Below are 20,930 nucleotides of genomic sequence, written 5' to 3' on the forward strand. Positions count from 1 at the left end.
CTTCGCGCCGGCGATGCCCGCGGCGCGTCGCGCTGCAGGCTCCGGGACAGCAGGTGAAGGGGGTGACAGAAAGGAGAGGAAGAGCAAAGGGAACGGGACAGGAGAGAGCTGCCCGTTGTGCAGCACCGAGAGGAGGCGCGGGGCAGGGTGGTCCCGGGGCAGGGGCGGCCGCTGCCCGCAGCCCCCGGCCCTCAGCCCGGCGCGGCCCGGCCGGCGGGGCCCGGAAGGCGCGGCGCTCCCTCACGGCCGCTGAGTGGCGGCGGCGCGTCACGTGCGCGTGGCCGGGCCGGGCCGGGCCGTGCCGGGCGGGCGGGGAGGCGGCGGCGGCGGCTCCCGGGTGCGGAGCGACATGTCCCACCAGACCGGCATCCAAGGTACCCGCGGGGCTTCCCCCGCACCTCCACTCCGCGGTGCCCGCTGCTTCTCGTGACAGCCGGCGCCGTCTCCGCTGTGGCCCGGCCGGCCGGGCGGGAGGCGGGCGGAGCGCCTTTCCCCGCGGGTCGGGGCGAGGCGCGGGGCAGGCGGCCGCGGCGGGCGCTTAGCGGGCCGTTCCCGGCGGGATTTTCCCACTACCGCGCTCTTTGTTTGCTGCCGGAGGAGCCCGTCCTTTGCGCCGCGGGCTGGCGAGGGGGCGAGCGAGAGGGGGAACTGCTGCTGGTTTCGTCCCCGGCGGCCACGGCTCCTCGGGGTCGAACCCAGAGCTCCGTTCCCAGTCAGGCGAAGACTGCAGGGTTTATCGGCTCGGTGAACCGCGCCTGTCCGCCCCGGAGAGGCAGGGAGCCCGCCCGAGGAAAGTGCTGGCTGCAGAGCCCCATGAATGGCGGGCAGGGCCCGCCTGGGCTCAGGTAACTCCCCCAGGGCAGGTTTTCCTGCGGTGGCGGAGTGAGCGTCGAGCCGGGGGCTGTCGCCTGCTCGGGGTCGCCGCAGCGAGTTTGGGATGGCTTGGACAGCACGGGAAATGCCGAGGGTCGCTGCCGGGTCCCTTGGAGCGAGAGCCCGGGGTAGAAGCAAGAGCCCTGGCTTACGAGAGTTCACTATAAAGCCCATCGCTGGAGGCCACAAAAGGGAAAAGTATGTGGGAGCCTTTTTTCCCCGTGTTTCCAGGCCTTGGAGGGCGCGAGGAGCAGCTAGAAGGAGACAGCGTATTGTTTCGCAGTATTAGCGGCTTCCCCTGAATCACAGAAATGCTAAACAGGGATTATATAGCAGGATTAAGGAGGGGTCAGGTTTTACCGTCTGGATTTCTGCAATCTGCGTGTTCGGTGGCTACTACCATGTACTTTGCCTGCACTCAGATATTTATTGTTGAAGGTGACTTTTGTCCCAGCCACGGCAGCCCTTAGCTGCTCTTCTATGCCCATTTTTGTCCATTGGCTGCGTGTGGTTTGCACCCTTTTCCCTCTCCTCTTTTCCTTCCTTTGCATGCCAGTCTTTGGTCTTTTTTGCAGCTTCTTGTTTTAAGTTCTTCAACCGTTCTCAGGCTAGAGGTGCACCTGGAATAGCTTTTTTTTCCCAGTCTGGGGAAACCTGTTAGTTAGTAACTCATAATCTCTTGTTCTCCTGGCGGTGCTGGCAGGGGAGGAGCAGAAGAATACTCTTGCTCATTGTAAGCAAAAGCGTGGCTAAGCCTCTTCTGCAGCTCTGCTTCGTGTCTGAGAATCATTTGTCCTCTGAGGAGAGCTGTAGAGAACTCGGCAGCTTTCCTGCGGGAACCTGCCTCAGCAGGCACTAATCAGGAGTCCTGCTTGCAGCAAAGCATCAGCCTCTGCAATTTGGAAGAGGAACAGCTCTACTTGTGCCATTGCTGGCACTATCTACAAACAGGCTACTGTCACTCATAAACAATTACAAGATTTGGCAGCATGGGCTGCTTTTTTCTGGAAATAGAAATGAAGTCATGGGCACAGTGATATGTACCAGGCAGTTGCTAAAAGGACTGGACTTTTTAAACAGGCCAGTGCAGGAAAATACTATAGGAACTCACAGAATGCACTGACTGGGGGCAAATACAATTGAATGGGTCTGCAGTCCTACAAATACTTTTAAAATAATATTCCCTGCAAAATATGTGTGAAATAAGCCCAGATTTTGATTCTGTGACCCTCTGCTACGCAGGAAGTTTAAATAGAAAATAATATCACTGTTGTGTATTTAAAAACCTTCATTGATGAAAAAAACCCTATAGATCACTTGATAGTGAGCTGCTTTCACAAGTGCCTCAAGATATTTTTTCAAGAAACTGTCACAGTTCTGGAATTGGTGTTGAGACTGCTGCATTCTGTTCTTGTTTGTAGTGTTGAAATGAGAGAATAAGGAACAAAAGGATAATAGACAAGAGGAGGACAAAGAATGTTCTGGGGGAACAAAAAGTCTAGAAAATGGTGCAATGTTTGGTTGCTCAATGGAATGGTGAAGACCAGCAGAGATGATTAGAAAAGCTGGCAGCAAATTACTGTGAGGGTCTGCACTGGTTAGTGGGAAGATGACAGCTGGAATGAAACTGGGATTGAACTGGTAACCACTGCAGTTCAGTTTGTTTTACATGTTCTTTTAACATGCCATTTTGGACTTTCAGGATGGCCCTGGCACCACTTGGACAAACATAAATGTAAAATGTTTTGAGTATGGGCAGTAATGTTGCTGGATACCATCTGTTCACTTGGCCTCAACCTGACTATAAATAATCCATTTTATTTGTTTCCTGGTGTGATGTTTGTTTTGCCGGTGCTATGCTCTATCCAATGGGATTACTTAAAGAACTATCTTGCAATAAATGTTTTTCAGTAACTCCTTACAACCCCCTCTCTCTGGCATAATGCACTGATCTGCACTGAGATTATTTAGCAGAGAAGTTGAGGTAAGAATGGTCTACATGCAAGTCAAGAACAGCTCTTCAGTGTGCTTAGGGAAGTGAGTCTGTCCTGTTGGTAGTGTGGTGTCAGTGTGATTTACAAACATGTAACAATATTTTCGTTACTTTGTAAATTCACTATAAAGTGATCCTGTTACAATATGTTGGGGCTTGAACAATGTCCTCAACCATAGAAGGAGATAAAGTGGTGTGAAATATGAGTGATGAGTGGCAGCTTTCACTGGTACTCTGCAGCCAGGTGATCTCAGGAAAGAGCATTGCTTTTGCCAGACAAGCTCTAACATTTTCCTGGCAGGCGTAAAGTTTCTGTCTGAAAGTTTGTACTAAGCCTGCAGACTTTGTGATGCTGCTGTAATTTGAGATGCGTCATATTTTTATTGTGTTACTGTGTTAACTCAGAAACATGAGTTTGATGATATGATGTCACCTTTAATTTTCATAATATTGAAAATAATTTGGTATGCTGGAAAACAGGGCTGTTTCATAATGTTGCCTTTCATCTTTGTGTGGCATGCTGATGGTTGGAACAGTAGGCAGCATAGCAGCAGAATCACTCCTGGGTTTATCTTTCTGTCCAACTTTGTAGCAAAGGGCCAGTTGTACGTTTTTCCAGTGTTGTTCTTACCCTCATGAATATTCTTTGTCCTAGGGAAGTGAAATGCATTAATTTGATTACTTTTGTGGTCTCTTTTTCAGCTAGTGGAAGTGTTAAAGACATCTTTGTTGGAGCCAGAAATGGACAATACAGGCTTTTAAAAATAGTCATTGACAATGGTGAGTCAAATTTTATTGTTTTTTTGGTTCTTTTACTAGTTGTTTTACATAGTTGTTGAAACAACTACTTTTCTAGTTTTTTTTAATGATTTACATGTATGATTGTTTAAAAAAAAGAACTCTGCCAAACTTAATGTTGCTAAGGTTTTTCATATACAGAAGGTAAAATTTTAATTTTGGTGATCTTATGCCTTTTTATTACAATACTCCTGTATTTTTGCATTTGAATTTTCCTCCCAAATGTAATTTCATGTTTTACCAAGAACTGCTGTGGATTTCATATGGATAGTATAAATAATATTCTTATCTCTGACTAAAGAAAGAGTAGAGGAAATGAAAATTTCCACACCTATGTAGCATTTGGACACTGGTTACTTTCACTAGGCAGAGAGCTAGTCTTACACAACAACCAGTCAGCTTAGATGTAACTAAGATGGAGCTGTAAATTTTATCTGCTTTTTTAATCAGGGTGTATCAGCATAAAAGTGCTACATGTAGAAAGTCCTGCTAAAGCAGATGTTTAAATAGTAATCTGGCTACATAGAAAATATCTTTATAAGTCTGTAACTATATGTAAATTTTCAAAGTTAAAACTGTTTTTTAAATCTCAATATATGTGTATAAAGAGAAAATGACATAATTTCAATCAGACCTTGAGTTTGATTTTTGAACTTCTTGGCAAGGGATATAGGCTGCAAACATTGAAAGACAGAATATATAATTGTTATTTTCTTTAATAGCAGTGTTGGTTGGTTGTATAAGAGATTTCCTGGTTTAGTCCATTTTTTCAAGTATGTCAGTTGTCCACTTTGAAGTAGTTTGTTCTAGACTGCATTCATTTACAGCACACTGAAAATCTGTTAGCTGGAGAAAGTTACATGTACATATATACACAGACACACTTCTGTTGTTAGGTAAATAACCTACTGTTACCTTCTTTGTGTTTGCTTTACTTAGGAAGTCTTCTGATATTTTAATACAGCTTTCTTTAAGGGAATACTAAGATTACAGGCAGGACTTTGTGATAGCCTCAGTAGCACAAGGTAAATGCTGACAAACCATTACTTTGGGGATTTTTTTCCCATTAAGCAAGGCAAAACAATATGCTTTTGTGCTACTTTATAATATGAAGTGAAGCCTAGATAAGAGACACAAATTGGGTACTTTCCCTATTTTTCATTTCCTATTATTTAATTTTTGTGTTTATGTATGCATGTGAATACAAATATATATATAGAGAGATAGATATAAATATACATATATATATATAGGTATATGCATTTCATCTCTGTAAGAATCAGAATCCAGTCTTTGATACTATTTTCTGTAGTTCAAAAAGAAACCTGTAAAACTCCCAGGACACTGGAAGAAGAGCAGTTACCTCATCTGTCTTCAGAAGCCTTACACAACATATAACAGCCAACAGATAATATTCAAATTGGGTTTTGCTAATCTGGCTTAATAAGAGAAGAGATTTGCTGCTGGGCATGAAGTTCCTCTGGCTGAATCTTAAATCCAAGTGGGTATAAACCCACCTAGAGTTCACAAATGGCAAGTACATTCAGAATGCTCTTGGTTTAGCATACAATTTCAGGTACTTTGCATCTAATTCAAAGAAGGGCCAAACACCCTTGCCCTGAGCTGTTCGTGGTCTGTGAATTACTGTGGTGAATGCTTTGCTTGAAGTTTGCTGTAGAGGCATTTGTGTGCTGTTTTACTTTTGTCTGAAGTTTTTTAAATTAAGCCCTAGACTCTCAAAAGGATTTGTGTACTAGCTGCTAGGATGGTCTTCAAACTGTTGCAGGACCTCTCTTCCACTTGTGCGGGCTAGTATTTCTTGGGAAGCTGATAAATGTTTTGTAAGACAGTATACTAACACTTTCCTTTGGAAACTGAGATGTGATGTATAAATAAGAGAAAAATCTTGTTGGTACAGCTGTTCACATAATTCAATACTATTGAAGTATTCTATACAGACTTAAGTCAATAATAAACAATTTCAGTCATTTAAAGGGACCACAGATATGAAGTTATATTAGAAAGAGGTTTATCTGCTTACATAGTCAAGTTAGTGATTAGTGCAAGCATATTCAATCCAATCCCTTTTCACTGTATAACTGGGTTATTGTCCCCTTACAATGAATACGAACACTAATATGTTATACCAAGAGCATCAGTAATGATAATTCTAAAATTTGAAAGTTTACTCTTAAAGGATTCCAAATTAAAAAATAAACTAACTATTAGAAGACAGTTCTTATTTCTCTTCCATGTATGCTATGCTAAAAAAACTAATACATAGAAGCATGTTACTTCCCAACTCGGTATTTTCTCAATCAGTATTTTGGTTAAAGTAAGTTAGGGTTTGAACATACACAGCTTTTGTAGGAATTCACCCACTTTTACACTTACTCCTCTTGTCTTCCATTCTTCTGGGCATAATTATGAACAACTATGTGTCCAGTTAACTTCTTGTGGTAATTATTAATTCTGACAGATGGTATTAACTGCATTGTTGCTAACCTGTAGCTTTGGTTATTGGTTTTAGAGCAGCTTGTTGTGGGATCCTCTAGACGGCCAGCTGGATCATGGGAAAAGGATTATGATTCCTTTGTCCTTCCTCTTCTTGAAGACAAGCAACCATGTTATATATTATACAGATTAGATTCTCAAAATGCTCAAGGATATGAATGGATCTTCATTGCATGGTCACCTGATCACTCTCCTGTAAGTAACAGTTATCACAGGATTCGTGTTAATGAGTTTTTAACTGTACCATTTGATCTGAATCCAAGTTATGAAGGAAAAGGATTTGAAGAATGAAGCATTCCCCAACCTCCCCCTACATTCTCAGAAGAAAACTAGGAAAATGTTTCTTTAAGATGATTAAAGAGCCAATCAGTAGGTCTAGATGGAGTACAGCTGATCCAATGTATTTTTAGCCTGACTGGTGGACACAATACAGTTTTTTTTTTGCCCTGTTTGTCTGTCCTACTGTCAGTACTCGAGAAAAAATGATGGAAGGATATAGGACAGAAATCTTAATGGGTGCTCATATAGAGAAGGATTATAATGTGAGCTCAAACTGTTTATTCTGTTTGGCTTGCTGGCTGTCCAGCTGGCACTTATGGATATGTGGTGTGCCCCAGAATACACTGCTTCTTAGTGGTTTGAGAGCATGGGAGAGGACTGAGGTTAGAATTATGGATTTTGAGGAGAAATTTCTAAGATACAGGTTTTAGGAATGTGAGATAAAGCAAGGCAGAAAGCAAAGCTGTTCCAATATTCCTACTGCTTTCACTAGCAGTTAGAAAATAATAAGACACTGAAAGTTGATTTGTACAGAGACAATTATGTGGAAAAGGTGAGGTATTGTGGAGAGGATAATATGATGGTGAAATAAAGTGGGAAGGTGGGACTGCTGAAAGAGGAGTAAGTGGCTATGTTAGATCAAGTTAATAGGGAGCAAACATAATTTTTCCACTCCGTAGTTGAACCATAACTATCTGGAGTCACTATCAAATCAAAAGTAATAATGAATTATTTCTAGTCTGCCCTTTTGCTGACTGTTGTATCCATTAGTACACAGACCAGGTGACAAAAGATTTTAACAATTGTGGTTTTTTCCCATTTAAAATTAATAAAGATTGATTGATGGATTTTTTTCCATTTAAAAAAATGCTCATACTCCAACTAAGGCTGCAATTCAGTTTTGAAGTTACTTTGATAATAATACACAGTATCATGACCTTGTGAGTTTAGTAGTATGAGTAAGTATCATGATTCAGAGCTCTACAAGTTTATAGCGCTGTTTCAACATTTAAAATTTTTAAATTTTAAAAATTAAACCCCAAAAAGCTACTATTTTATATGTTTTTACTGTTTATACTGTTTTATATACTGGTTTTTTATGTTTATTATATGCTAGGTTCGTCAAAAAATGTTGTATGCAGCAACCCGAGCAACACTTAAGAAAGAATTTGGAGGTGGCCATATTAAGGATGAAGTATTTGGAACGGTACAGGTATGTTTTTCTTTCCAAAGTCAGAACACTGACTTTAAATACTGAATATAGTGGCTGATGTTATTGGTATGAATGTGGGTTGTTTATGGTCTTTTTGGATTAAGGAGAAAAGAGTTAAAAGCTGTGTGTATTATTCCAGTGCTGAAGTATATTTAAGCTCATTTGAACAAGTTAATAGGTACAGTTAACATCATCAGGCTTACAAGTTCAAATGGTTATGAAAACTAAATAACTTTAAAGTAATAGGCATATCTCTTAATCTCACTGCATGAATTCTCTAATAGAATGGAAGGAGTTGAAGGTTTGATGAAGAATAGAGGATATTGTAGTGGGGAAAAAAGCTGTGAAAGATAAATGAGCCATTGTGGTGGACATGAGACTAAAAATTCTGTTGCTCACTGAGTAAATAATTTGTTATATTTATCATTAACCTGTCATGGAGGCTTCATTATCCTAACAAACATGTTAATAAAATTCTCCAGAGAGGCTGTATTCTATATATGTGTATATATATATAGATATAGATATATATGTATTCCCTCTATATATATAGAGGGAAGTAGATAACTGACTTGCTAAGAGGGTTTACTGGTAGAGGTCCTGTTATATTTTCTTGTTTGTTCAATCAACCAGTCTCTAACCACCACTTGCACCAAACCATTAGCAGCCTATGTAATATATGGAATTTGTGTCTAGCCCTACAAGTCTGAACTTCTGTCTCAGTTTTGAGAAAGGAGCGTTACATCTGTCTTACTGTTATTTCAGAATAGGCCTGGTACACATGGAAGATGAAATTGATGTAACTAATTTTTTCCAGGCTCATTATGTTACACTTACATGTCTATAAATCGTTGGTTTCAGTGTCTTTATAAACTTCTTAATTGTTGCTGGCCTTAAATGTTCCTCTGTGTGAAAATCACAGCTTCTTCAAGGTGTTCAAGTTACTGATCCCAGTCAGGATCTTGATCATCAGCATCCAGTGGATTACTTTGTCTTTATTTTGTTAAACCTAAGGATGGTTTGGTTGCAACCAGCTCTGTTATTCTGCTGGAACCCTATTACGATCCCACCTGCTAATTCCTTGGATACCTCTGGGCTTCAGAAACAAGACATAATGGAATATTGGAATATTAAAATAAAATAACCAAAACTGTACAGAAGGCAACTACTTTTTGCAATGCTCCATAGAAAATCTTTGAAGAAAAGTTCTGTTCTAAAAAAAACCTGATAAATATTGATATTGTGCTTTCAGGATGATGTTTCACTGAATGGATATAAAAAATATTTGATATCACAATCCTCCCCTGCACCTTTGACTGCAGCAGAAGAGGAACTTCGACAAATTAAGATTAATGAGGTACCTAAAATGTCTTCAAGCATGTTTGGGAAATAGTGGAAAGTTCCAAATGTATTGTAGGGAAATGTAGGGTAAAAAAAGGCAGAATAGAAAATGGAAAGTTTCAGGATGTGTGAGTGGATGAGCACATAAATATACTTCTCAATGGGTTGAAACTGCAGGATGATGATGGCTGGAGTTGAAGTGGTGTGAGTGATCTCACTGAAAGGCCTAGTTTCCAAATCAGAGGCCTGGCAACTGCAGAGCTTAATTGTTGCAACTTCAGCTTTTTCTATCACTGGATGTCCTCTTTTGTGAAGGGTGACCAGGCACTGGCACTGGCTGCCCAGGGAGGCTACGGGGTCTCCATCCTGCAGATATTCAAAAGATGTTAGGACAGAGACCTGTGCAGCTGGCTCTAGGTGGCCCTGATTGAACAGTATCTTTGGACAAGGTGCCCTATGGAGGCATCTTTTTATCACATTTTCCCTTCATTTGAACACTGTTTATGTCAGATGTATATTACAATAGGCCATGTGCTGAACTTATTTTTTCTTTAGACTTGTATGTTAGAGCTATGGTACATGTGTTTGAAGCAGGATTTATTTCTGCAGCTGGATACCAGGCAGCCATTGTGTTAAATACAGCTGTGTATCTTCTATGTTTTCACTCTACTGTGTTTTTGTTGCAACTTTGTTGTTTATTGACTTTTTTTCCCCCAGTGATGTCTTTTGTTAGTGTTCATGCCTGATTTTAACAATTCCATGCAGAAATACATTCACCATCATTAAGTATTGCATTTTACTTCATCAGCTTTTGAAATAAAACAATAATGAAGTAAAACTTCTGTGGGATTGGTGATCACTTCTGGTATTAGTGTATGTACTACATAAAATGTGTTTAGAAGCTGATTCATGCAGACTGTCTTTATGTGTTCTGAAATTTCAGCAACACTACCTTTGCTTTTCAGGGACACATGAATTGTATATTGCTGCCATTTTGGCTTTGCTTGAAACATCTCACAATACATTAACTTGCATCATTTTTCTCTTCATTGTTTCCACCGTTACACAGCCTGTAATTAGATGTAGAAAACTAAAAGCTTTGCTTTTAAAAAGTTTTCCATATATACTCTTTCATAATTACACTAAGAAATACTTTACTGGGCCAGATCAAAGGATCACCTAGTCTGTTGTCAAATCCTTGAGAGAACAGCAGAAATCTAGGAAGGATGTAGGAGCAGGGCAAGAAGGCCATAATTATGTAAAATGCTCTATTGTTGCCTCAACATTTGCAGGTAGGGAACTTCCTGTACAGAAGATGATATCTTACTATACAATTCTTCTTAACGGATTTTTCATCCATCATCTAGTCACGTCATTTCTATAAATCCACATAACAGGTTTTGTTGGTCACAGGTCCTGTGGCAGCATATTCCACAGCTTGACAAAATGCTATGTAAAGAACCACTGACTGTTCTCTAGAATCTCTAGTTTATTCTGATACCCTACAGATAGTGTGGCAAAGGCAGACTTTCAGTCAATCCTCAGTTTCCCCCTCCCCTGAGATAAAGCTCTCTGTATCTCAGAATGCCAGCCATACCCTGGGCTGCATCAAAAGCAGTGTTGCCAGCAGGTTAAGAGAGGTGATCCTCTCCCTCTGCTCTACTCTGGTGAGATCCCACCTGGAACACTGCATCCAGCTCTGAGGGAGTCAGCGCAGGAAGGACATAGACCTGTTAGAGTGGGCTCAGAAGGGGCCACAAAAAATGATCATAGGGCAGGAACAAATTCCTTGTGAGAAAAGGCTGAGAGAGTTGGGGTTGTTCAGGCTGGAGCAGAGAAGGTTTCTAAGGGAAATCTTAGTGGCCTATCAGTACTTAAAGGGAACTTAAAAAAAATAAAGGGTCAGATTTTTTAGCAGGAGTCTGTTGCAACAGAACAAGGGGAAATGGTTTTAAATTAAAACAGGGTATGTTCAGATTAGATATGGGTAAGAATTTGTTTTATGATGAGTGTGATGAGGCACTGGAAGAGGTTGCCGAGAGAGGTGGTAGATGCCCCATCCCTAGAAACATTCAAGGTCAGATTGGATGGGGCTCTGAGCTACCTGATCTATTTGAAGATGTTGCTGCTTACTGCAGGGGGATTGGACTAGATCACCTTTAGAGGACCCTTCCAACCCCAACTGTCCCCTGATTCTCTATCCATGGACCTCTGTTGTATTCCTTATCAGTTATCTCTTCCAGGCTGACGAGTCCTAATCTGGGTAGTTCTTCCTCTTAAACAAGGCACTCCATACCTCTGATCCTTTTGCTTTTCTCTGCAGTTTTTCCAGTTCTGCTATATAATTTATGAGATGGAGGGATGGGGAAGCCAGATCTGCATGTGGTATTCAAGATGCAGGCATGTTACTGATACCTACAGTGCGTAATAATGTGTTCTGTTCTCTACTCTTTTTTCTAACAGTTTATAACCTTTCATTTGTGGGTGGGGAGTGTTCGGGGTTTTTTTGTTTTGCTGGGGTTATTTTCAGATTTAGACAGAATGGCATGCAATTTCTTGCTCCTGAGTGGTAGTAGCCAGCTCAAGCCCATCACCATACAAGTAAAAAAGAGGGTTTTTTCCTCCTCTGTAGATTTGCATTTATTCACAGGAAACTTCATCTGCCATTTTATCCAGCGCTCAGCAGCCATTACTACCTAAATCTTAGTGGTGTGAATTTAAATATTCTTAAGTGACTTAGGTGGTTCTGTTCATTTTCTTGTTTCTGGAGTTACACTGGGTTACTCTCTTCCCTTGTCTATCTCCACACTTCACGGCTTGTTTTTAAATTTGGAGTATTTATTTTCTACCTTTATTTTAATATAGTTTCTAGAGTATGGTATTTTATTATGGTTTATTATTTTTGTGATGCCTCTTTTATATATGTCAGTCAGGCTTTTGTGCACATATATATTTTGCAAAATATTTTTTCTATAATCTTGTTAATAAATTTATCAATCTTTGTGCAAAGTAAGCTTTCCACCTGCTTTCTTTTCCTCTTTCCTTGTTGCTGACAAGCTGTTCTTTAAATTGTGAAGTATAAATAAGTGTTGCCACAAGTGTTTGTTTTTAACTTTTTTATCAGTTTGTTTCATATTTTATTAGCACTTTTATTAAAAAAGCTGCACATCTTCTAGTTGATAGATCTAAGGCCCACACTTTCCATTTGGTACACTTTTTTGACTTCTTCAGCTCTATAAGCGATGTTAAATGTAATTGTGAAACTTTAAAAGGAAGTGAATATAATCAAAAACTAGTACTTAAACAATAAATTAAGACAGAAGAAGACTGGAGGCCAGAGCTCATTTTAAGAGAAACTGAATAAATATTAAGATAAACATTCTTGAACATCAGCTTTTAAATAACTGTTCTCTCGAATGATTTGACACTAATATAACTGGATTATGAACAATTGTCTAGCTTGTCCTGGATTCTTTTTTTTTTTTTTTTTTTCTTTTTGCTAGACCTTCTAGAAGTAAGAAATTAGGATTTTGTTGGTTTGGTTCGGTTTTGGTATAGGCTTTTTGGGGGCGTATGTTAAAAAGGAGGGAGAGTAGTAGCTTTACTTTTCATTTGAGAAGATCAGTTTGTCTCATCATTTCTCTCTTCCTTCAAAAATTTTGATTACCTAAAAATCATATCTTTGTCTTGATATAAAATTTTTCAAGCTATAACAAAGTTTATAAAGAGGATTTTCAGTTCATAAGTATAACACAGCATGTGAAAATAAAGATTTTTTTTCCTGGATTATTGTGTCTCTATACTAGATTTTAAGTTGGAACTTCTTCATTGACACTTGAACCAGTTCTCCCTCTGATGATTTTGTTGCTCTGCTAAGCAGAGCTGTTTCAGAGATAAGAAATTTTGCAGGCTAGCAAACAAACACGACCTGTAAATTAAAAAATGCAAATCTTTTGAATGTGGGGATGATTTCTTGGGGTGGTTTATTCTTGGAATAGCTACTGCTAACTCTGTGTAACCATATGGAATGCCCTGTCAGTCATTGTATGAAACCAAATGAATGCCTGCAGAGGTTTCTTTTAACATCTTGGCTGACCTGTGTTCCAGGTACAGGCGGATGTTGGTGTAGATACCAAGCATCAAACACTTCAAGGAGTAGCATTCCCCATTGCTAAAGAAGCTATTCAGGCTCTAGAGAAACTGAAAAATAAGCAACTCAATTATGTACAACTGGCAAGTATAAAATATTTTAATTATTTTTAATAATGAGTGTAAAATAGATTGCCCACATATTAAACAATGTGTGTTGATGATAAATTACCATTTTGAATTAGATTAATTCAAACTTTTTTCCATCCTGTCATGTTCTCTGGTTTGTTTTTTTGCATTAACTATATCCATGTTTTCTTTGTTTACAGCAAATTGATATGAAAAATGAAACTATTATTTTGGCCAACACTCTTGATACTGAACTTAAGGACTTGCCAAAAAGAGTTCCAAAGGATGCTGCGCGTTACCACTTTTTCCTGTATAAGCACACACATGAAGGAGACTATTTGGAATCCATAAGTATGAGAAAATTTCTCAATATGAAATTTTACAACAAATTTGTTTCAAATTCTTTGGGAATTTTGAGATAGAAAGATGTGTCAGCATGATCATAAATTTCATATCATGAATTTGAATTTCATAATATGAATTTCATATATGAATTTCATTTGGTTGTGAAACAGTGAACTTGTGAAGGAGAATTCTTGTGTTTGTAAAGTAGTGAGCTTTTGATTATGAACACCCATAAATGTGAAAACGTACAGATACCAGCCATTCTCTTATCCCGTTTGAAATTAAACATTTGCTGAAGTAAAAAAGATCCAGAGTGGTACTACATACTTTGCTTTCAGATTGCATAGCTGATTTCCATTGCCTCTCTGCTGTAAATGGTTTTATGATACATCTTTTGATAGAGTGCATTTATGGTCTGATTTGTGTTGTTTTCTTTTCCTGCAGTTTTCATCTACTCTATGCCAGGTTATACCTGTAGTATACGAGAACGAATGCTCTACTCTAGTTGCAAAAGTCCACTGTTAGAAATTGTAGAAACACAGTTGTGGATGCAGATAGTTAGAAAGGTAAGTGCAGTGGGTGTATGGGTATTTCCCCCATTCCTGCCTTCCCTTCTTAATGGAAAACTATTAACTGTCTCTGTCACCACCTTGTCAAACAATGACAAATGTTGTGTAACTTAATTTGTCCTGAACAGGAAATAATTGTTGATGGAGCTAGAGATACAAAGTTAAATCATGGAAGTTTTACTCTGTTTCATAATTTCTACACTTTTATCTTGAACAAATATGTCCTTGTGCATCAAGGAAGCATTTGAGAGTACTTTGAAGGACTTTCTAGAATTAACATGATTTCTCACTCAAAGTTGTGTCATATGTTGGACCACAACACATTTCTATTGTCAAACACTAAATTCCTTTGAAGCCAAAGTTAGGTAGGGATTTTCAAAATAATTTCAAGCTGCAGTTCTGAAAATTAGAACTGTTATCTCAGGAGTCCTTGATGGGACAAACAAGCATTTGCGAGTAAGCTGATCTTTTCATGCTGTATAAATTTTACTGCAATGCAAAAATTTGCTTCTCACCTCCCGAGCAGAGACCACAGAAATGGTCCACTTGAGACCTACAGTTACTTTTCTAACACTTTTGTGGAAGCTTAGTTTCTGTGGAGATTATGTTTACCTTAAAAATAGCAGAGTTAATACTAATCCTTTTTACTGAGATAACCTGAATTAACTAGATTTTTGCTATGTCTATTTGTATGTAATTATTTTTCTGAAACTGCCTTCCTACAACAAAATTAAAGCACCATGTGACTACTGAAAATTCCTGCAGTCAGAAATTTCTGATGCATGTACTTGGAACAGCAAAACTGGGGCTGGCAAGTCTGTCAAGTGTTAGGGTTGGCAGGGCATGAAGTGCTGAATGCTCAGCAGAGCAAGGCCGTTTCTAAATTCTAAATTCCTGCAATTTAAAACAGTGGAGTTTGGCTTGAGAATACTATTTTCTTTCTATTTGATTTCAAAATCTCTAGATTTTGAAAACTAAACCAGTCCCCTCCATTTTGTTAATTATTTTAGCTTTTCCTTGCTAAAAACCTGAATACTTGTTGAGTGACAGTAGCCAGCTAATAATACAGACTTCTTTATAGACTTGCCCCTCTTTCTCAAGAGATAACAGTATTGTATGCATGTTGCTTATACAGTTAGTGTTTAAAGCATGTTATAGTGAACAATTTTGATTCTTAAAATGCGTAGATACTTAAAATGAGTAAATAAGCACTAGTTTCACATGGAATGTGTTCTCCTAGTTAGTGTTAAGAGGTACACTGCCAAAGCTTGGGACAAAAAAAATTCCTTGGCACATGTACTGTTTAGTTGTGCTTACATTTCAGGAAAATAATTAAGTCATACTTAATACTGGTAAGAGTATAGGGGAGTCTCAGAAAAACGATCCAAGATTTCTGAGGTCATTAGGCACAAGTTTTCATGCTTGGCTTTGAACATTATTGTACATTTGGCTTTAATACAGTATTGAGTTTCACCAAAGTTTCTGAATGTTTTTGACTTTGAGTATGATGGTTTTTTCTTACAGATTGAAATAGATAATGGTGATGAGTTAACTGCTGACTTTCTTTATGAAGAAGTACATCCAAAACAACATGCTTACAAACAGAGTTTTGCTAAACCAAAAGGTCCTGCAGGGAAGAGAGGAATACGAAGACTGATTAGAGGTCCAGCAGAGACTGAAACACCTAGTGATTAGAAATTTTGTTTGTATTTGTTAAAATATTAGAGTAAGAAATGGAATTCTAGCTTTTGGTAATGAACTGAAATCATTCCATTCGTAGATGCTAGGGATAAAAAAAAGCTCTTTTTACTCTTCTCTTTTCTGACCTCAACACTTTTTATATTGTTACATGATTATATTTGTTGACCATGTTTTATGACATATAGAAGAGATAATTATTTTAAAGCTAGAAAAGAAAATCTAAGCTAGTGCTCCTTTATTTTAATTTGGACTCCATTATTTAATAGCTGTACATGTAATCATAAACTTTGCAGACATAAGACTATGAAGCCCATGTATTCTGTGGGTAAGTCACAGCTGTATTCTTATGCATAACCTATTAAACCTGTAAGATTTTCCATGTCTTACATGGAGAAGAGATGAAGGACTACATAACATTGTCCCAGATAAAACTTTAGATTTCCTTGTAGCACTTATTATGGACAATAGTAAAATAGAAGGTTGTCTTTGGATTTTGACAGGATGCCTTGCTGGATTTTGTTGTTGTTTTGTTTTGTTTTGTTTTCTTGTAATGGAAGAGATAAACTAGAATTAGTTGCTATTCAATTAATATAAGCATTCAGGAATGGGAGGACATTTTCCTAGGCAAAAACTTGGTCATCTCAAATTTAACTAATTTAATGAATTATCTTTTAAAGAAATCTGACATAAAACACCATAGCTTTTTCAGACTTCTCTATCACTTGTGTTACATATTAGGTACTGAATGACCAAGTATAAGGTGATTAAAAGTCCATGAGTTAGATTATTATTAGATTATTAATCAATAGATTATGGATCTGCTTTCAGAGCAATATGCCTGAAGTATCTAATGAGTAACTAATTATTGATGCACTTAGATCTAAAAATGTGTAAGTCCAGTAAAAATTGAAGTAGCCTTGCTTCATAACAGTGAGTTATCCTTAAGGTCCTACTGTGTTTGCAGTATCAACTGCAATACTTTCAAGATATTCTGAAAACTACCTTTCCTAAATATTTGAACTTCAATAGTAACTTACATCTGTAATTTAAATCCAACTAGGTCTTGAATAACTGCTGGCAGCAAGCCCCTAGTTAGGATGTGTGGTTTTTTCCCTCTCTTCTTCCCTTCTTCAAAATATCAAAATCAGCCAAAATAATCAAGTCTAAACTTGATTGAACTGTAAGTAATGTGTTTAACAGGAAGAGGAAAAGTAGATTATTTCAGTAAGTGCATTAAGGGAGAATTAGATGTGGAACTCAAGTATTGGATCACCTTAAATATTTAAAACTGTGTGATGAAGCAAATACTCATGAATAGGTTATATTCCAGTGAGGACTTGTGTTTTAGTGTCTTGTATGTGATTTTTGTGGTTTTTGAGTTTTGTTGGTTTTGGATTTTTTTAAATCTACATGGGAGTTGCCAGCTTGGTTCATTGGATATTATTGTAGCTGCTGGATATAGTCAGTATAGAGCTGAATTGTGTGTTTACCTGGTGGAAGATGGACTTTAACCTAGTTTTGTAGGGAATAATGTTTTGACACTAGTGGTTCCTGACAAAAAATTGTTTAATCTATTATTTGGCTATACTAGCTTGCTATTGACATCTGAGATTGCACTATGTATTGTGAAGGTTGCAATATTTGGTTTTACTGTGGTTTTTTTATATGCAGCAGCAATTTTACACTTCAGCATTTTAATTTAATTTTACACACTACATCAGTCCAATCGAATAGCTCTTGATCCTCAGCTAATCTTCTGCTTGCCCTTAGCTCTTGTGTTCTTTTCCTGCTTCTTGCCTTCTCCCTCTAGGGTAAGGAGCTGATCTTCTAAGGGTTTCTTGTGTATTATGTGTCAGGCAAGTGTCATTGTTTTTTAAATATGGTTACTGTGTGTGCAACTCATTGTACACTGTAATTAAATGTATTTTTAGATTAACTCAGAATATTTGCAACACATCTAATTCACTTTGGAGGTTTTGTTTTTGTTTTAAGGAGTGTAGCATTTAAAAATTACTGCTTGACCGTTGTGTGAATTTAGTCCAAGTTGAAGGAAGTTTAGCTTCTTAAGACTAAATGTTTAAAATAATGAACAGCTTGACCTGATATGGTTTGTGTGCATGTTGTGGGGGTTTTGTTGGATGTTTGTTTTGGGGTTTTTTTTCCCTGTTATTTTGGTTGATTTTTGTTGTTTTGTTTTTGTTGGGTTTGTTTTGTTTTTGTAATCCTTCCCTAGGTAGATGAGGATAGAAAATGGAAAACTTAATCTGGAAGACGATGAGAGCTGGTTAAGTGATTATGCAAGAGCATTTATGATGAGCTGCTTTAGAGTTCAGCCCAAACCAGACATTGTAAATTACCTTACGAGTCAGTCATGTCCTGAGCATGTCTCCCCCTCACCTTTCCCCGGAAAGAGAATTGTATGAAGTCTTGCACAGCTGGCTGCTTCTCCAGGCCTCTTGTAGCTATTCTCCTAACAGCAATAAGTATCTGTTCTTTTTGTAAGATCTATCATGTTTACATCTACATAGTTGCCTCCACTTCTGTTTATGAATGTTTAGAACCAGTGCAAAATGTGGGCATTAATCAAAGTTGCTCCTTTAACTGTCTCTGGTCATTAAATAATTGAAAGTGTCCATTCAAATTGTTGCTGGCCTTCATAAAGCCCAAAAGCAATGCAGCTGCTTGCAGTTAACTCATAAGCTATTAAATAGTTAATTAACAGAACAGGTAATTATTTAATAAATGTTTATGTTGCAAGTTAGGGAATCTTGATCTTTTAAAACACTCCTATCAAAGATTAAACTAATCAAGGTAAAATTTGCTCTGTTGCTCAGATAGACACTGTAAATAAAAAATTTATCAGTGTGTTTATGTGTTCAATGAAAGCCACCTTCAGATGCTAAAATTAATGAAGTTTACCTTATCTATTTTGTAATTTACTTTATAAATAAAGATTGATGCTTTAGCTTGGTGTTGTCTGAATCATTTAAGTCTCTTTGTAATAGGCAGTTTTCATGGGACTAGAAAGTGACTGCTGGGTGTAAGAAGAGAGGTGAGCAGAAACAGAATTCCTGGCTTTTGCTATTAGAGAAAAATCACTATGTTAGGAACAGCTACTTTCCCATTGCTTTATGGGAGCAGCACCGAGGGCTCCATAGCAGGATCCAAGGAAATTGGATCCAAGGAGCTCTTGAAGTTTTTGTGCTTTCAGTAATAAGCCCCTTCAAAAATTTCTTCTATCCTTTTAAAATGCTGAAGTAGTTGACTGGTGATTTAACAGTTCAATCTGCTCTTACTTGCTCAGCATGAGCTACTGTAATGAAACTACTTGTAATGTTCCATTAACACTTTTTTTCTCTAAACTGAAAATAATTTGCTTGAAGAACTCCTCTTGCCCTGGAAATTCAAGATGAAAAGAACATTTAATGGCTTGGCTTTTTTCTAAACTGTCCTGCCAACACTTCCCCCATGGGGAAATATTTGTGATGCAGCAATTTTATAATTGAAAGAAGAAAATCTGAAGATGTGAACTAGGACTGCAGAGAATAATTTTAATGCCAAATGCTAACTATAATGAGAGCTGTAAGAGGAACAGGCAGAAGGTAGGAGGAAGGAATAGGCTAGGCCTCTAGGTACCCATGAATATCAGAAGCAATTTTATTTGCCTTTTGGTTAGTGGGTGGTAAATAAACCCCCAGCTGGAACACCCAAATAGAAAGATGAGGCATTTCCCATTTCAGTAATATGAAGTGCTGGTGTGTTGGCTCAGGAGTCAACTGGACAAACTGATAAATGAAAATTTATAATAGAGTCTTAATAACTTTAGGAAGACTGTACACCCTTTCTAAAGTTACTGAGTTGCAAACTGTACAAAGCCACTTTATTCCAATGCAGTATCTCTAGATACATATCCTGTTCTTGCTTTTGTTCCTCAGCAGCCACTTATGGCTCATCCCAGCCCAAGGGCTGTGCAGATACCTCTGCTCTGGCAACTACTAGCCATTATCTTATTCCTCCTGTGGCCAAGGAGAGAACTGTTGCCCTTCCTACAACGTTTTCCTTAAAAGACAATTTTCTTTGGCTCATTAGCATTTTCTTTCATCTTGCTATTGCTTTCTAATTGTGGAATTGCAGTAAATCACTCTAGCTATTTTTCATTCATTTGTCCTTCCCTGGGTGACTAAATTGCTTTATAATCCTTAACATGCAAGAAGTTGGCTCCTTCCCTGAGTATTGTGATCCTCTGTTGCCCTCCATGGCACCTTCCCTGCTGAGACAGGATGTATAGAAACCAGATTAGCCCTATCTCTGCCCCATGTGGAACCCACCAAGAACTGTACTGGATTTCTCTCAGCTCCAGTTCTATGAAAGCAAATCATCCCATTACAAATATCTTGAATGACTCAAGTTACTGATCTGTGTCCTAGAAAGCCTTTTGATAGTAAATAACACAAGTATGTATTCTAGGATAAGGTTGTTGCAGGGAACAAAAACTGAAGTCAGCTACTCTTATCCTCTGTTAGTGTCTAGAGAGGTTGACTTTACTGTATGAAGACCTCCAAAAAAATAAAAAAAATCAAGTGAGAAAGAACTTCCCTTTCTCCTTGTCCCCTATGTATTTTAAAAAATACCCAAACTTGCCACACAAGTTAGCTAATTTTACCTACTTAACCCCTCATATTTTTATTCACTAAAGTTCAAAACTTTCTTCTAAATTGTATGAAACAGTAGCTAACATGCTTCATTTTTAGTGAGGAAGGGAAAACTACTGCCAAAACCTCACTGCTGAGATCAACACTGCAAATAGTAATGGTCTAGTATAACAGAGCAGGAACTCCCATCCTTGTAGTAGAGATTCTCCTCACACTGAAGAATATCACAGTTGGTGTATGAACAAAAACATTCTAGCACACCAGAGGTGAACAGAGCTGACAGTTGCTACAGCAAACACACTTCTGGACAACAACAGAGTTGTATTCCAGTTCCAAGGAATAGTAAAAAGCAGACATGATCTAGTAAAAAACCTTCACATAACAGCTGGAGATGCTTAAAACTGAAGAACGGCTTCAGCAGATCTTATTCTAAT

General features: G+C 38.3%; 1 protein-coding gene across 2 annotated transcripts; it reads left to right on the forward strand.

Annotated features, from left to right (window-relative positions):
• The first annotated feature begins 261 nt into the window (after positions 1–261).
• On the forward strand, positions 262–18,809 carry LOC131573151 (twinfilin-1). 2 transcript variants are annotated; one of them, XM_058826815.1, is made up of 9 exons: positions 262–374; positions 3,569–3,646; positions 6,195–6,373; positions 7,575–7,670; positions 8,923–9,027; positions 13,119–13,244; positions 13,430–13,580; positions 14,019–14,140; positions 15,668–18,809. In XM_058826815.1, exons 1-9 carry the CDS (start codon positions 350–352, stop codon positions 15,836–15,838), a joined length of 1,053 nt encoding a protein of 350 aa, XP_058682798.1. In that variant the 5' UTR covers positions 262–349; the 3' UTR covers positions 15,839–18,809. The 2 variants fall into 2 exon arrangements, with proteins under 2 accessions (XP_058682798.1, XP_058682799.1); XM_058826816.1 differs by having other exon boundaries at positions 313–374; positions 6,200–6,373.
• Positions 18,810–20,930: the final 2,121 nt, after the last annotated feature.

This window comes from Poecile atricapillus, chromosome Z (assembly GCF_030490865.1).
Source record: "Poecile atricapillus isolate bPoeAtr1 chromosome Z, bPoeAtr1.hap1, whole genome shotgun sequence".
In the NCBI taxonomy this organism is placed as follows: domain Eukaryota; kingdom Metazoa; phylum Chordata; class Aves; order Passeriformes; family Paridae; genus Poecile; species Poecile atricapillus.

Bases quoted from the DNA above. Each gene is read 5' to 3' on its own strand.
- LOC131573151 (XM_058826815.1), top strand. From the start codon at position 350: ATGTCCCACCAGACCGGCATCCAAG. The intron at 6,374-7,574 runs GTAAGTAACAGT...ATTATATGCTAG, and splicing joins GGTCACCTGATCACTCTCCT to GTTCGTCAAAAAATGTTGTA. The intron at 13,245-13,429 runs GCAAGTATAAAA...CTTTGTTTACAG, and splicing joins AACTCAATTATGTACAACTG to CAAATTGATATGAAAAATGA.